Consider the following 13,044-nt stretch of genomic DNA (forward strand, 5'->3'; position numbering starts at 1 on the left):
CCTGAGACACCACCGAGCGTGTGGCTGGGACTCATAGTCCCTCTAGATTCAGAGTGATGCGCGTGCGCGCGGAGAGGCAGAGCATATATGGCAGCCAGAAAAAGGTCAGCTGACCTGCTTGGTCAGCTGACGACCAGGCCTCTTCTCATTGGTCCAGCACTTAGGGAGGTGCTGGAGAGATGCCTGTGTATATATACTGCCGGCTGTTCAGTTGCTGGTTGTCTGGCGTTGCGAACACAACGTGCTAACGCTCAGACCCTAGTCAGATCCTAAAGTGTGCCAGGACCAGCTGGAGCTGTAATCCTACACTTAGCTAGATTCTGTTGATAGCTTAAAGTACTAGTTTGATTGTGATATCTGTTATGACCTTTTGGCTTGCCTGACTATCTCCTGAACTCTTGATTCTGTACCTCGATATTTCCGATACTCTGTTGCCGAACCCCGGCTCGCCCTAAGACTCTGCACCTCGATATTTCTGATACCCTGTTGCCGAACCCTGCCTGTTTATCAAGAATCCACATCTGCCTTCTGAATCTGTACTTAATCTGTCTGTGTGTTTACGACCTGGCTTGTCCGACCTCGAGAACCGACCTTCCTGTTAGAGGCGGTTCCCAGTCCTGTTAGTGACACCTCCCCCTGAGTGTCACTATCAGAGAGTCCTTTCTATCTTAGCTTGACTCCTCCCTCCTAGGAGAGTTCAGGCCTTCGGAAGGAATCCGTGCTGTACTCCTTACTGCCTTGAGGCCTAGGCTTCTTAGTGTTACAGTTACACCAAACCCTACACTCTACTCAGGTGTCCAGAGGTTAGCTAGTATATCGGATTATCGGTGATACTGCAGATCATCTATAATTTGGTATATATCTGTATTCCCAGTGATACTGCAGATCACCGGTAATCAGATCCTCTCTGTGCTACACCGATCGTTACAAATATTTTGTGGCCCTCGCCGGCAAAAGCTTCCTTATAGTTCGCTTCAGTGCTCCCAATTAATCCGCCGCATCCCCGATGCTAAACGAGGGCTGCAGAGCCCCCAAATCGCCCGGGGGGCAATCCGCCGGCATTTCCTGGAAGGGGCAGAGCTTTCAGCTTCAGCTCTGCCCCTCCTGATGTCAATAGCAGCACGGATCGCCGCCTCTCCCCGCCCCTCTCTGTGAAGGAAGAGTGAGAGGGGCGGGCAGAGGCGGCGACGTGCCGCGATTTTGAAATTCCTTATGCGACCCAGCCTCATCCAGACTTTGCCTCCTGCGGCCCCCCAGGTAAATTGAGTTTGAGTCCCCTGGTTCAGGGGTTTAAGCATCTGCAAATTTTGATGACAGGTGGTCTATGAGGGAGCAAATTTTGTGGAACCGGTCATAAGCAGGGTGGCCTCTTAGATGACAGGTTGTATTGGGCCTGATCTGATGGATAGGAGTGCTGGGGGGTGACAGGAGGTGATTGATGGGTGTCTCAGGGGGTGGTTAGAGGGGAAAATAGATACAATCAATGCACTGGGGAGGTGATCGGAAGGGGGTCTGAGGGTTTGGCCGAGTGATCAAGAGCCCACACGGGGCAAATTAGGGCCTGATCTGATGGGTAGGTGTGCTAGGGGGTGACAGGAGGTGATTGATGGGTGTCTCAAGGTGTGATTAGAGGGGGGAAATAGATGCAAGCAATGCACTGGCGAGGTGATCAGGGCTGGGGTCTAAGGGCGTTCTGAGGGTGTGGGCGGGTGATTGGGTGCCCTAGGGGCAGATTAGGGTCTAATCTGATGGGTATCAGTGACGGGCTGATTAATGGGTGATCAGTAGATGATTAGATAGCAGAACAGATGTAAACAATGCACTTTGGAGGTGATCTGAGGGTAGGTCTGGGGCAATCTGATGGTGTGGGTGGGTGATCAGATTGCCCGCAAGGGGCAGGTTAGGGGCTGATTGATGGATGGCAGTGACAGGGGGTGATTGACAGGTGATCAGTTGGTTATTACAGGGAAGAACAGATGTAAATCAGCACTGGCAAATTGATAAGGGGGGGGGGGTCTGAGGGCAATCTGAGCATGTAGGCGGGTGATTGGGTGCCCGCAAGGGGCAGATTAGGGTCTGATCTGATGGGTAACAGTGACAGGTGGTGGTTGATGGGTATTTAGTGGGTGTTTAGGGTAGAGAACAGATGTAAACACTGCACTTGGGAGGTGATCTGATGTCGGATCTGCGAGCGATCTATTGGTGTGGGTGATCAGATTGCCCGCAAGGGGCAGGTTAGGGGCTGATTGATGGGTGGCAGTGACAGGGGGGTGATTGGCAGGTGATCAGGGGGGATAGATGCATACAGTACACAGGGAGGGGGGTCTGGGGAGAATCTGAGGGGTGATCAGGAGGGAGCAGGGGGCAGTTTAGGGTTAAGAAAAAAATAGCGTTGACAGAAAGTGACAGGGAGTGATTGATGGGTGATTAGGGGGGTGATTGGGTGCAAACAGGGGTCTGGGGGGTGGGCAGGGGGGGTCTGAGGGGTGCTGTGGGCGATCAGAGGGAAGGGGGGGCAGGATCAGTGTGCTTGGTGCAGACTAGGGTGGCTGCAGCCTGCCCTGGTGGTCCCTCGGACACTGGGACCACCAGGGCAGGAGGCAGCCAGTATAATAGGCTTTGTATACATTACAAAGCCTATTATACGAAGTACATGCGGCGATCCGGGTGCTAGTAACCCGCCGGCGCTTCCGAACGGCCGGCGGGTTACAGCGTGAGGGGGGCAGAGCCAGTCGCCGGCGGCTGATCGCGTCACGAATGACGCAATCGTCGCATAACCACGCCCGCAGCCGCCCCCGCCGATGGGCGTATTGCGGTCGTTTAGGCCTGGACTTTGCCTCTGCCTATCGGCTGGGGGCGGTCCTTAAGTGGTTAATCAATTTTTTTTTGTTTATACCAGACCTTAAAGAACCACTGTCGTGAAAGGCTTACAATTTAAAATACATGTAAACACATACAAATAAGTATGTTTCTTCCAGAGTAAAATGAGCCATAAATTACTTTTCTCCTATGTTGCTGTCACTTACAGTAGGTAGTAGAAATCTGACATTACCGACAGGTTTAGGGTTAGTCCATCTCTCCATAGGGGATTCTCAACATGGCCTTTATTCTTTATAAAGACATACCCTATAAAAGATACAAATATGCTGGCCAGCCTCGCTACTCACCGTACACTTTTTTTTGGCAGCTGGACACAGCAACTGCCCTTTACTAGTGCTTTTAAAAATTAAAGGAAACCCTGAGAACCCCTATGAAGAAATGGGCTAGTCCAAAACCTGTTGGTTCTGTCAGATTTCTACTACTTACTGTAAGTGATAGCAACATAGGAGAAAAGTAATTTATGGCTCATACTCTGGCAGAAACTTACTTCTTATTTGTACGGGTTTACATTTTAAGATTTTCGCTACAGTGGTCCTTTAAGCGCGTGTTGTTTTTGCAATCCATCTTTGATGGTCTTCAAAAGTGCATCTTTTGATCTTATGGTTACAGTACAGTAAAGCAAGACTCTCAAAGAAGAGTATTAAGAAATGTCTTTATTAGAGATTGGAATTCTACTATGTACAAAATTAAAAAATATACTGTACTTTGAAAGAGTTAAATTAATTTAGTTTCTAATCTGGCAAGTACAATAAATAGTTACATTTTAAAAAATAGTCCTATATATTTGAATGGTACAGTACACATATATTAGCCTGTAAAAGTAGACCCAAGTCTGAAAAAAAGTAGATATTGGATGAAAGGTGACTATTTGCTTTTAGATGGATGTCAGAGCAGCTCTGTATAGTAACACTAGTCCCAAATTTAGACACTGAACATGCTGCAGCATGATATGATGCTTACCTTATCACATTGTTTGCTGCGCTTACTGCACAGCATGATAGGTTAGATCATCAATTACAGCGAGAATATTATGCCAGTCTCCATTACTTAGGCCAAAATACTCAAATGTGATCTCAACAAATGATCACTAGAGTGTGCTGTTGTACCGTAGATTGTACACCCACCTTCTATAAAATGAGCTATGGCTTTACTACTAGTGTGAGTCTAAGTGTAGTACAGTAGTAGTGGGGGAAGCTAACTAGTGTGTGGGTCTAATCCCAGATGCAGAAGGAGCATGGTGGTGTCGGAGATAGCATAGGATGATCTAACAGCAGGTAGCTGTGGATGCTGCAGTAGTCCTTGCCGGATGACCACACATACTCTTACATGCTGTATCACTATATTAAATGCTGTATATATAATATAGTATTTCTCTACAATTGTGCGTGCACTTCCGGTTTTTACATTTTTATTAATAAATGTGTTACGGTATGATTGGTACTCTGCTGATCCAGCACTTTATTGATTTTAATGATATCTGCTGAACATTGTGTGTAGGGGGGGTGCGTGTCATGAACACACTCTCCAGACAAGGGCATTGGTGTGTGACGTTGAGACACGGTGAGATGGTGGTGGTGCCTTACAACTGCGATAATGAAAAATCAAATGGAGGGGAACACCGACAGGTAAACTGGATAGTGTGCCAAGACCAAACCCCCAGTGCTTCCTGGTGAGTACCAGTCCAATAACAGATGGGTAGGCCATGCTTAATGTATTTAAAGCTCTTTATTTCATACGACGTCTGGCAGCAGTGACATGCTGCTGTTTTGGGATGTCTCCCTTTTTAAAACTGCAAAGCCAATGGTGGCTTTGCAGTTTGAAAAAGGGAGACATCCTGAAACAGCAGCATGTCACTGCTGCCAGACTTCGTATGAAATAAAGAGCATGAAATACATTAAAGGGAAAGTCCAAGCAAAATAAATAAGTGTTTCACTTACCTGGGGCTTCTACCAGCCCCATGCAGCCATCCTGTGCCCTCGTAGTCACTCACTGCTGCTCCAGTCCCCTGCTGGCAGCTTTCCGGCGGCCGCATTGCGTACATTTTTACGCATTCCCGCTAGTGCAGGAGCATTAACACATACATTTTTACACGTTACTGGTGTAATGCGTAAAAATGTATGTGTTAATGTTCCTGCATGCAATGCGGCCATCGACCTCCGAGGTCGGCAAGCTACCAGCAGGGGACTGGAGCAGTAGTGAGTGACTACGAGGGCACAAGATGGCTGCATGGGTCTGGTAGAAGCCCCAGGTAAGTGAAACACTTTTTTATTTTGCTTGGACCTTCCCTTTTAAGCAGTGCTGACTTATCTGTTGTTGCTACTGAGATAATGCCCAATGTTAACTTGACTTCCTTTTAGGTACGAGCTGGCTATTTTATTATCCCAGAAGGCATGGGAATACTGACACTGCACAATAAAGAACTTTTGGGTGTAGTACTACAGTATATTGTAGCCCAGGGCACACTGCAGAACGTTTCTGCTCTACCTCAATATATGTAGTAATAGACAGGGTTGGCAGGCTCTGCTGTTTCTCACAGTATCTGTAACATAGAAGATAGAATAATGTATACTACTTTCTATAACCTATAGAAAGTTTTGGGAACCTAGTCTGCTGGCCATACACATATCAATTTTATTTCCAGCCAGTTTGAGTACAAATTAGCCAGTGAAGTATGCCCAATCAACTTTCAATTTATTTCAGATTATTGATCAAAAGACTAACCATTAAAAAAAACCATAACCAGCAGCATACAAGCTGGGCCTCTAGTGTTTGAACTGCAGCTTTTGTCACATGACACAGGGAGGAACAGTGCAGCATGGATAAAAGCCACTGGACACAGGAGGCGGCATGTTGCTGGGACAGGTGAGCATTCGCTTTGCTGTCAACACTCTGCATCTGTCATCGCCAAAAGGAACATTGCTAATTCAATTGAGTTCAGACAGAAATCGTTTGCAGCACTGATTTCTACCAGTGATTGAATCTACTGGATATCAATGGAAAAAATGTATAAATGTATGGACACCTTTACAGGCACTTTCTGATAGATGGAAGTGCCACAGTCTGATGGCAATCCCTTGAATAGTAGGGATCCTACTCCTCTTCTGTACAGCGCAGTACTCATGCAGAAAGAGGCAAGATCTGGGCAGTCCATACTCCAAAGGCCCCGTTCTCACATGGGTGCTGTCTGGGCTGCAGCACAAGTAATCCTATGGGATTACTCACACAGTGGCAATTGTGACGCGATTTCTTTGGATCGCAATCGAACTGCATGCAGCATTTTCCCAACGACTGTGTTACCATTCTCATTTACTGGAATGAGAATCGCAAAATGCAATTGCAGAAAAATCGTGAAAAATTGCAGCACAAAATCATCAGGATTTGCGGTTCCGAGTGTGAACAGGGCCAAAGAGAGCACAAATACCATGCCTGGCCTGCAATGTTTGCTCTAGCAGGATAACCATTATGTACACGACAGCCAAAGAATGATAGTTTCTACCTGCTTCCACAATCCAAATATCCAGAACGCTCACATCAATTATTTTCAGAATGAACTAAAATAAATTACTTCTACAAATCTTGGTTTAGACATACAGACAAAACAAGTGTGTGTGTGTGTGTGTGTGTGTGTGTGTGTGTGTGTGTGTGTGTGTGTGTGTGTGTGTGTGTGTGTGTGTGTGTGTGTGTGTGTGTGTGTGTGTGTGTGTGTGTGTGTGTGTGTGTGTGTGTGTGTGTGTGTGTGTGTGTGTGTGTGTGTGTGTGTGTGTTTAGATGCAGAAATGTAACAATATATATATTTTAAAGGTTAATGTAAACTTAAATTATACTTAAAATAAGCTTGTAAAAGTAAACCATTGAAAAGTAATGTCAGTGATACTGATGTACTAGGATTGGATAACACTGGAGAAAGTATCTAATGAAACCTGGAAGCTACATTTGTAACCCTCATCTGGGTCATTCACAAATATAGTGGGTGTCATTGAAAGGCTAATGATTTAGTAGTTTATCCAAATTTTAAATAAGGTAGCTTCAATTGGACACATTAGGCTGTTCTAGAAGATGTTGCACCACTCCTGCAAAGTAACTTAAAGGACACCTGAAGCAAGAGGGGTATGGAGGCTGCCATATTTATTTTCTGTTAAAGCCAATGGGTACCGTTTAAAAAATAAAAAAGTCAGATACTCACCTAAGGAGAGGGAAGGCTCGGTCCTAATGAGCCTTCCCTCTCTTCTCCCGATGCCCTCGGTGCTGCGCTGGCTCGCTCGTTCGCGTCCGCCGCCGCAGGGACTTCGGAGGTCTTCGGGAGCACTCGGGCTTCCAAAGATGGGCCGCTCCATACTACGTACGCGCGAGTGCGTCATAGAGGGCGCTCGCGCATGCGTACTATGGAGTGGCCCGTCCTCGGGAGCCCGAGTGCTCCCGAAGGCTTCCGAAACATCCCTTCGGCTGCGGAAGTGGCAGTATTTGACCGAACTGGTCGAATACTGCCACGGGGGATCCTGCACGGGACCGGGAGAGGAGAGGGAAGGCTCATTAGGACCGAGCCTTCCCTCTCCTTAGGTATCTGACTTTTTTTTTTTTTAAACGGTAAACATTCACTTTAAGGAATACCAGATACCTGGCTATCCTGCTGATCCTCTACCTCTAATACGTTTATCCACAGACCCTGAACAAGCATGCAGCATATCAGGTGTTTCTGACATTATTGCCAGATTTGACAAGATTAGCTGCATGCTTGTTTCTGGTGTGATTCAGACACTACTGCTGCCAGGCAACTGGTATTTTTTTTAAAGGAAATAAATATGTCCTCCATACTCCTCTCGTTACAGTTGCCCTTTAAAAGGAATTAAATATGGCAGCCTCCATATACTTCTCACTTCATTTGTCCTTAAAGTTATGATGAGTGAATATTACTAAGCCTTTTAAGTATAGCTAATCCATTCACTTCAGCCAACAGTCCAACTAACTGGCACCATTACCAAGACTCCCTAAATGTTCATACACACATCCAACTTAATGCACAACCAACCGCACAGCCTGACCAACCACACAACAAGTTGTTTACCTGACAAGTATGTACACACACGCCAACCAACTACACAACCAACTCACTTAAATACTATGTGTGCAAGCTACATGACAAACAGCACATGTCCGCATTCAAAAACAACAAAGGGCTCTATTCATAAAAAAATTGTGGCGAAAAAACTCCTGGAGGGAAAATACCGCAGCGGTATTTTAGACTTCTGGGTGGTCATTCATAAAAATGTTGGCAGCTGCGATGCAAGTGCGGAGATCTCCCGCTGAAGGCTGGCAGTAAGCTGTCGGAAGGCATGCAAAAACACTTAAGCCAGCAGAGTCCCTCCGTGCGCTGCTCTCTCTGGGAGGTCTGTCCCATTCACTTGTATGTAATCCGCAGGCTTCTCGCTAAATCAGAGGAAGCAGTATTTCCCGTCCACATACCGCTTCCTCTAATCTTTATGAATGGCCATTTTGTTACTTTTTTCTAGATAAATCTAGAAAAACATTGCAGAAGGCGAAAATTTCTCGCTCTGCTGGGGGATTGTAGATTTTCATGCGGGAACAGCTTTTATGAATGCCCACTTTGCTAAATGGTCGGGAAAGTCCGCTGTTTTGAGCGGAAAACTTGCGGTAAAGTTTTATGAATAGAGCCCAAAGTTGTTCAAAACACTTGTACACAAGTTCCAACTTGTATGATAGTAGGGCAGATTGATCCAAAGGTTGGTTCTGGCAAACAACCTGTTATCAGTTGGTCATCTGGTTGTCTGCCAGCCGTACACATGCCCAACTTACCGTATCTTCCAACAGACAAGTTTGGAAGATAGTTGGACAGATTGTTGGTACCTGTGTATTACCCTTTACACTGCAGAGTGGCATATTGAGCGGGAGTAGCTGCAGCTCTCAAACTCTGAGGGCTCTGGCATACCGGGGAACGTTTTGTGGGTCGTTTTTGTTTAAAAAAGACAAACAAAACTTTTCCATTGATTTGCATTAAAATCATGGTACAATCATGGCAAAATATCTACCTTTGTGATTTAAGTGCAAGTCAATGGAAGTGTTTTTTCAAAAATGACCCGCAAAAAGCTCCCGGTGTGCCAGGGCCCTCAGTCTGACAGGAGAAAAGCTGTATACAAATGTTAGCATTGTTATTACTATCACAATATATAGGCAAGCAACATAAAACAGTATGATGTATTGATCACAATTGTAGATGATGATTTCTCAGTTTAGTAATGGTTGTTCCAGTCCGCTTTCCACAGGTTCTGTACAACTTTTCTCCCCATCCTCAAAGGAAAGCCTTTTTGCACAGATAGGGAAAAAAAGGTTTGCAAGAGGCAGGGAGGAGACTATGGGATTGCTGCACTAACCGTCCGTAACATTGCAGTGCGCAGGCAGTGCATGGAAATATTAACGTTACTACTGCCAGGAGTGTCCTGTGCGTTACCACAGTAACACGCTTGTTAATCATGTACCTTGGATCACACTTATTGTATAACGCACAGCAATATTATTGGGGGTAAGTGCCCCTGACACCAATTGTCATCAGCATCCAACACCGTTATATCTTGTTTGCCAGCACATGACGGAGACAGTATACACCTTCAGCCAGGCACTTAATACTACATATTAGCAGGGTCGGATTTCTGGAAAGGCCACATGTGGTATGACATGGAAGAGGGGTGACTGCATTTAGAACAAGGGACCTATAATAAAAAATGGAGGCTGCAAACATGGAACAATGCCTGGAGGAGTGGAGCTGCTGCCTAACAGAGATATATATGAATGAAAGGGGCTGCTATACATGAATGTTATACATGAAAGAGCGAGTAGAATGCACATTAGGGAGCAACAAGAAAGTTGGCATAGGGGTGGAAAGATATACTGTATCCTACCTTGCATAATGTCAATTAGCTAGGCTGTTGGCGGAAGTAAATGGATTGCCTATGCTCATAAGGTGCATATGAATCTCCTTCACTCATTAGAACTAGGGATAGTCAATGAGATGCAAATCGTTCCGAGTCCATGGAGGATTATGCAAATGTTAGGAGTTGTGTGACCAGAGTCTTTGCAATGGATGCCTACATCTAACTGTATGAGCACAGACACTAATGCACTAACCTTTCAGCAATTCTCACTACATTTTGATACAACTCAGGCAAGGCCTTCAAACGTTAACCACCTCATAACAGACACATTTAACACATCTAATCCAGGTTTGTATGTTCTCCAGTGTTCTTGCTTTCAGTTGACGCTAGTGAATCAATCACAATTCCTGGTAGAATACCATATTTGTACAAAATTATAATAAATGTTTTAACAGTTCCAGTTCCAGGGTACAACTTTTTTTTTTTTTTTTTTTTACAATCACCCTATCTGAATTTTTTTCTACCTTAAAATCCCCTTTCAAAGCCCAAAAGTCAGACTTCCAGGAAGCGACCAAGTACAGTGCACATAAGTTCGGTATGCTGGTACATTTTGGCAGACTTCATTCCTGGAGTACATTCAGAATTCAGCAAGGATTCTAAAAGAAATGATCAAGAGTACATCAACGATGCCCGCCATACTTTGCAATCCAGTCTGTCCTTCCGTGTACTGGCTGAACTGGTTGAGGTCGGTTTATTACAGAAAGGTTTTTAGTAGCAGACTTGAAAGGTGGACCTGGGAGCTGAGATCGCACCACTTTCATTTTCCATGCATCAAAATCTAAAAGAGACAGGAGACATGTCAGTCATTTCCAAAGAGCAGCTGTTGTTTTCACTTCTCTGCTATTGGGGAATACAATGTAGGAAAGACGAGCCACCCTTCCCCCCCCCCCCCCCCCCCGATGACAACAGGGAACAATATTTTGGGTTGTGGTGGGGGGCACTAGAAAGCGAGGGAATACTATGAATACTATTGGAGAGGGCCACTAGACAACCAGGTAATGTTATGGGGTTATGTGGGGACCACTAGATGACAACGGAATACTATTGGGGGTTTAGGGGGACCACTAGGCTACCAGGGAATATGATGTGAGGATAGTGGGTGAGGATAGGCTACCAGGGAATACTGTGGGCTGACTGCCAAGCCACCCTGGCAACAGGCCAGCCAGCCTATGATCAGGCCACCCAGCACAGTAGCAAATCAGACCAACCAGCAGAGCTCAAAAGCCTGGCCAGCAAACATGGCACAAAACCCAGGTAACTCTGCCTAGTTGGGTTTAGGGGACCCTGCCTATTTATGTGATCTGCTGCATATTTATGTTTATCCAATGTGATGCTGGACATGCTTACACCCCTGCTCAGTTCAGGTACATATGGCTCCTCCCATGATCACACCCCTGTTCTATTGTGTGGCCATGGCCATTTTCCAGCACATAATGGCCTCGATTCACAAAGCGGTGATAACCCAGTTATCACGCCTAAAAGACTTTAGGCGTGATGACCTTTTCACCACTGAGTTATCACCGATTTTTCCTGCTCTTCGCGCGAAGTTACCGCGCGTAAGCGCGTTCGCGCGTACGCGCGTAAGAGCGCGCGCAAAGTCCCATAGGGCTTAATGGGAGCTTCGCGCGAAGCGTCGGGTGTTGCGCGCGCACTTACGCGCACGCGCGGCAACTTCGCGCGAGTTTCTTCTTATCATGCCTAAAGTGACTTTAGGCGTGATAAGGGCCTTTTCACCACGGTGCTAACACTTTGCACCGCTTGGTGAATCGAGCCCAATGTGTAGCGTGCCACAGGAGTGCCCAGGGTCCCCCCATCTTTCAGGATCCTAGCAATGCCCCTGTTAACTGTCAATGGTTTAGGATTAGAGTGAGGATTACAGTCAGTGTTACCAGTTAGTCTTTGATTGATAGAGGTGAGCCTATTGCTAGGAAAAGCACTGGTAGGGATTCCTAGGAATGTGTTAGATACTTTCAGGGGACCTTTACTAGGAGTGCGTTAGACACTTGCCAAGCGGAGTTAGTAGGAGTCAGTGGCGTAGCTAAGGAGCTATGGGCCCCAGTGCGAGTTTTACATTGGGGCCCCCAAGCACTCTATGCATAACAATTGATACGGTGCACCAGAACCCGCCGAGGACATCCACAATGTCAGTGGTGCAAGAAGGGGATGGGGAACAGTTTGGTAATGATTACTAAAATTCAAAGCAACTATAGAAGTGATTATTACCAGCACAGGACCAATAAAGAGCTAATACTGCGGTTGAAGGTGGGCCCTACAGGGCCCCAATGCGGTCGCAACCTCTGCAACCCCTATTGCTATGCCCCTAGTAGGAGTGTGTTAGACACTTGCCAAGGGGAGTTAGTAAGAGTGTGTTAGGCACTTGCAGAGGGGAGTTGCTAGGAATGTGTTGGACCCTAGCAGAGAAGAGTTGGCAGAAGTGTATCAGGCCCTTGAGGGTTTGTAGGAGTGTGTTAATGACTTATAGAGGGGGGTTACTAGAAATGTGTTAAAGACTTGCAGAGTGAGATTGCTAGGAATGTGTAAACCAGTCTTTAGCTACTTGCAAAGTTACTAGAAATGTTAGGCACTTGCAGAGGGGGATTACTAGGAATGATAGGCAGATGGATATGTGGTGGTGTTGATAACCTGACTCTTTCATTTGTTCTCCACACCAAGTCATTTCTTTCCACGTGGATATTTAATTTGGTATGCATCACTGCATGGTCATATATGTTTTAATATAGATACAACTAGAAAACATGGTAGGTTTGGGAACAGATGGGATCAGATAAGAATACAGATTACCTGAGCTATTCTCAGTAACTGCCTTTGGGCAGGTGGGTTTAGGTTTGATAATTTTTGGTTTACCATTCACAGCTTCACTAGGCACAGCTGGCAGAAGAAAAGTTGAAAGGAGTAAAGAAATTAAAACAAGCCACATAGGAAGGAAGACAGCAAGTATATTCAACAGTCAGTAATATTTGAAATATCTGAGACATTTTTCAATTCATTTCAGAGCAGTGCTGTTAAACACAATATTTTAAGTGCATGTAATGTAATAGAGAATTAAGAGTCCAAATGTATTGGCTACGTAAAATAATGGGATGGGAATAAGGTTAAGGGTAGTGTTAACCAGTGTTAAAGGATATGTTTAGGCATATGAGAGATACAGGTTAGGGTTAGGCTATCCATTTAAAGGTTAAGATTAACACCAAAGTAATGA

The 13,044-nt window shown here is 45.5% G+C and overlaps 1 protein-coding gene across 6 annotated transcripts in view; it reads right to left on the minus strand.

The window, feature by feature from the left end:
* Positions 1-7,445: 7,445 nt before the first annotated feature.
* The window catches only part of MAK (male germ cell associated kinase), a 79,501-nt gene continuing 73,902 nt past the window's right edge, over positions 7,446-13,044 (minus strand). For 5 of the 6 annotated variants that reach the window (XM_068236887.1, XM_068236890.1, XM_068236891.1 and 2 more), the window contains exons 14-15: positions 12,627-12,713; positions 7,446-10,602 (exon numbers count right to left, since the gene is read on the minus strand). In XM_068236887.1, the coding sequence (XP_068092988.1) occupies positions 10,445-10,602; positions 12,627-12,713 (245 nt within the window). In that variant the 3' untranslated portion in view covers positions 7,446-10,444. The remainder of the gene's footprint in view (positions 10,603-12,626; positions 12,714-13,044) is intronic. The other variant, XM_068236893.1, reaches the window with a different exon arrangement.

Source organism: Hyperolius riggenbachi, chromosome 5 (assembly GCF_040937935.1).
Source record: "Hyperolius riggenbachi isolate aHypRig1 chromosome 5, aHypRig1.pri, whole genome shotgun sequence".
Taxonomy (NCBI): Eukaryota; Metazoa; Chordata; class Amphibia; order Anura; family Hyperoliidae; genus Hyperolius; species Hyperolius riggenbachi.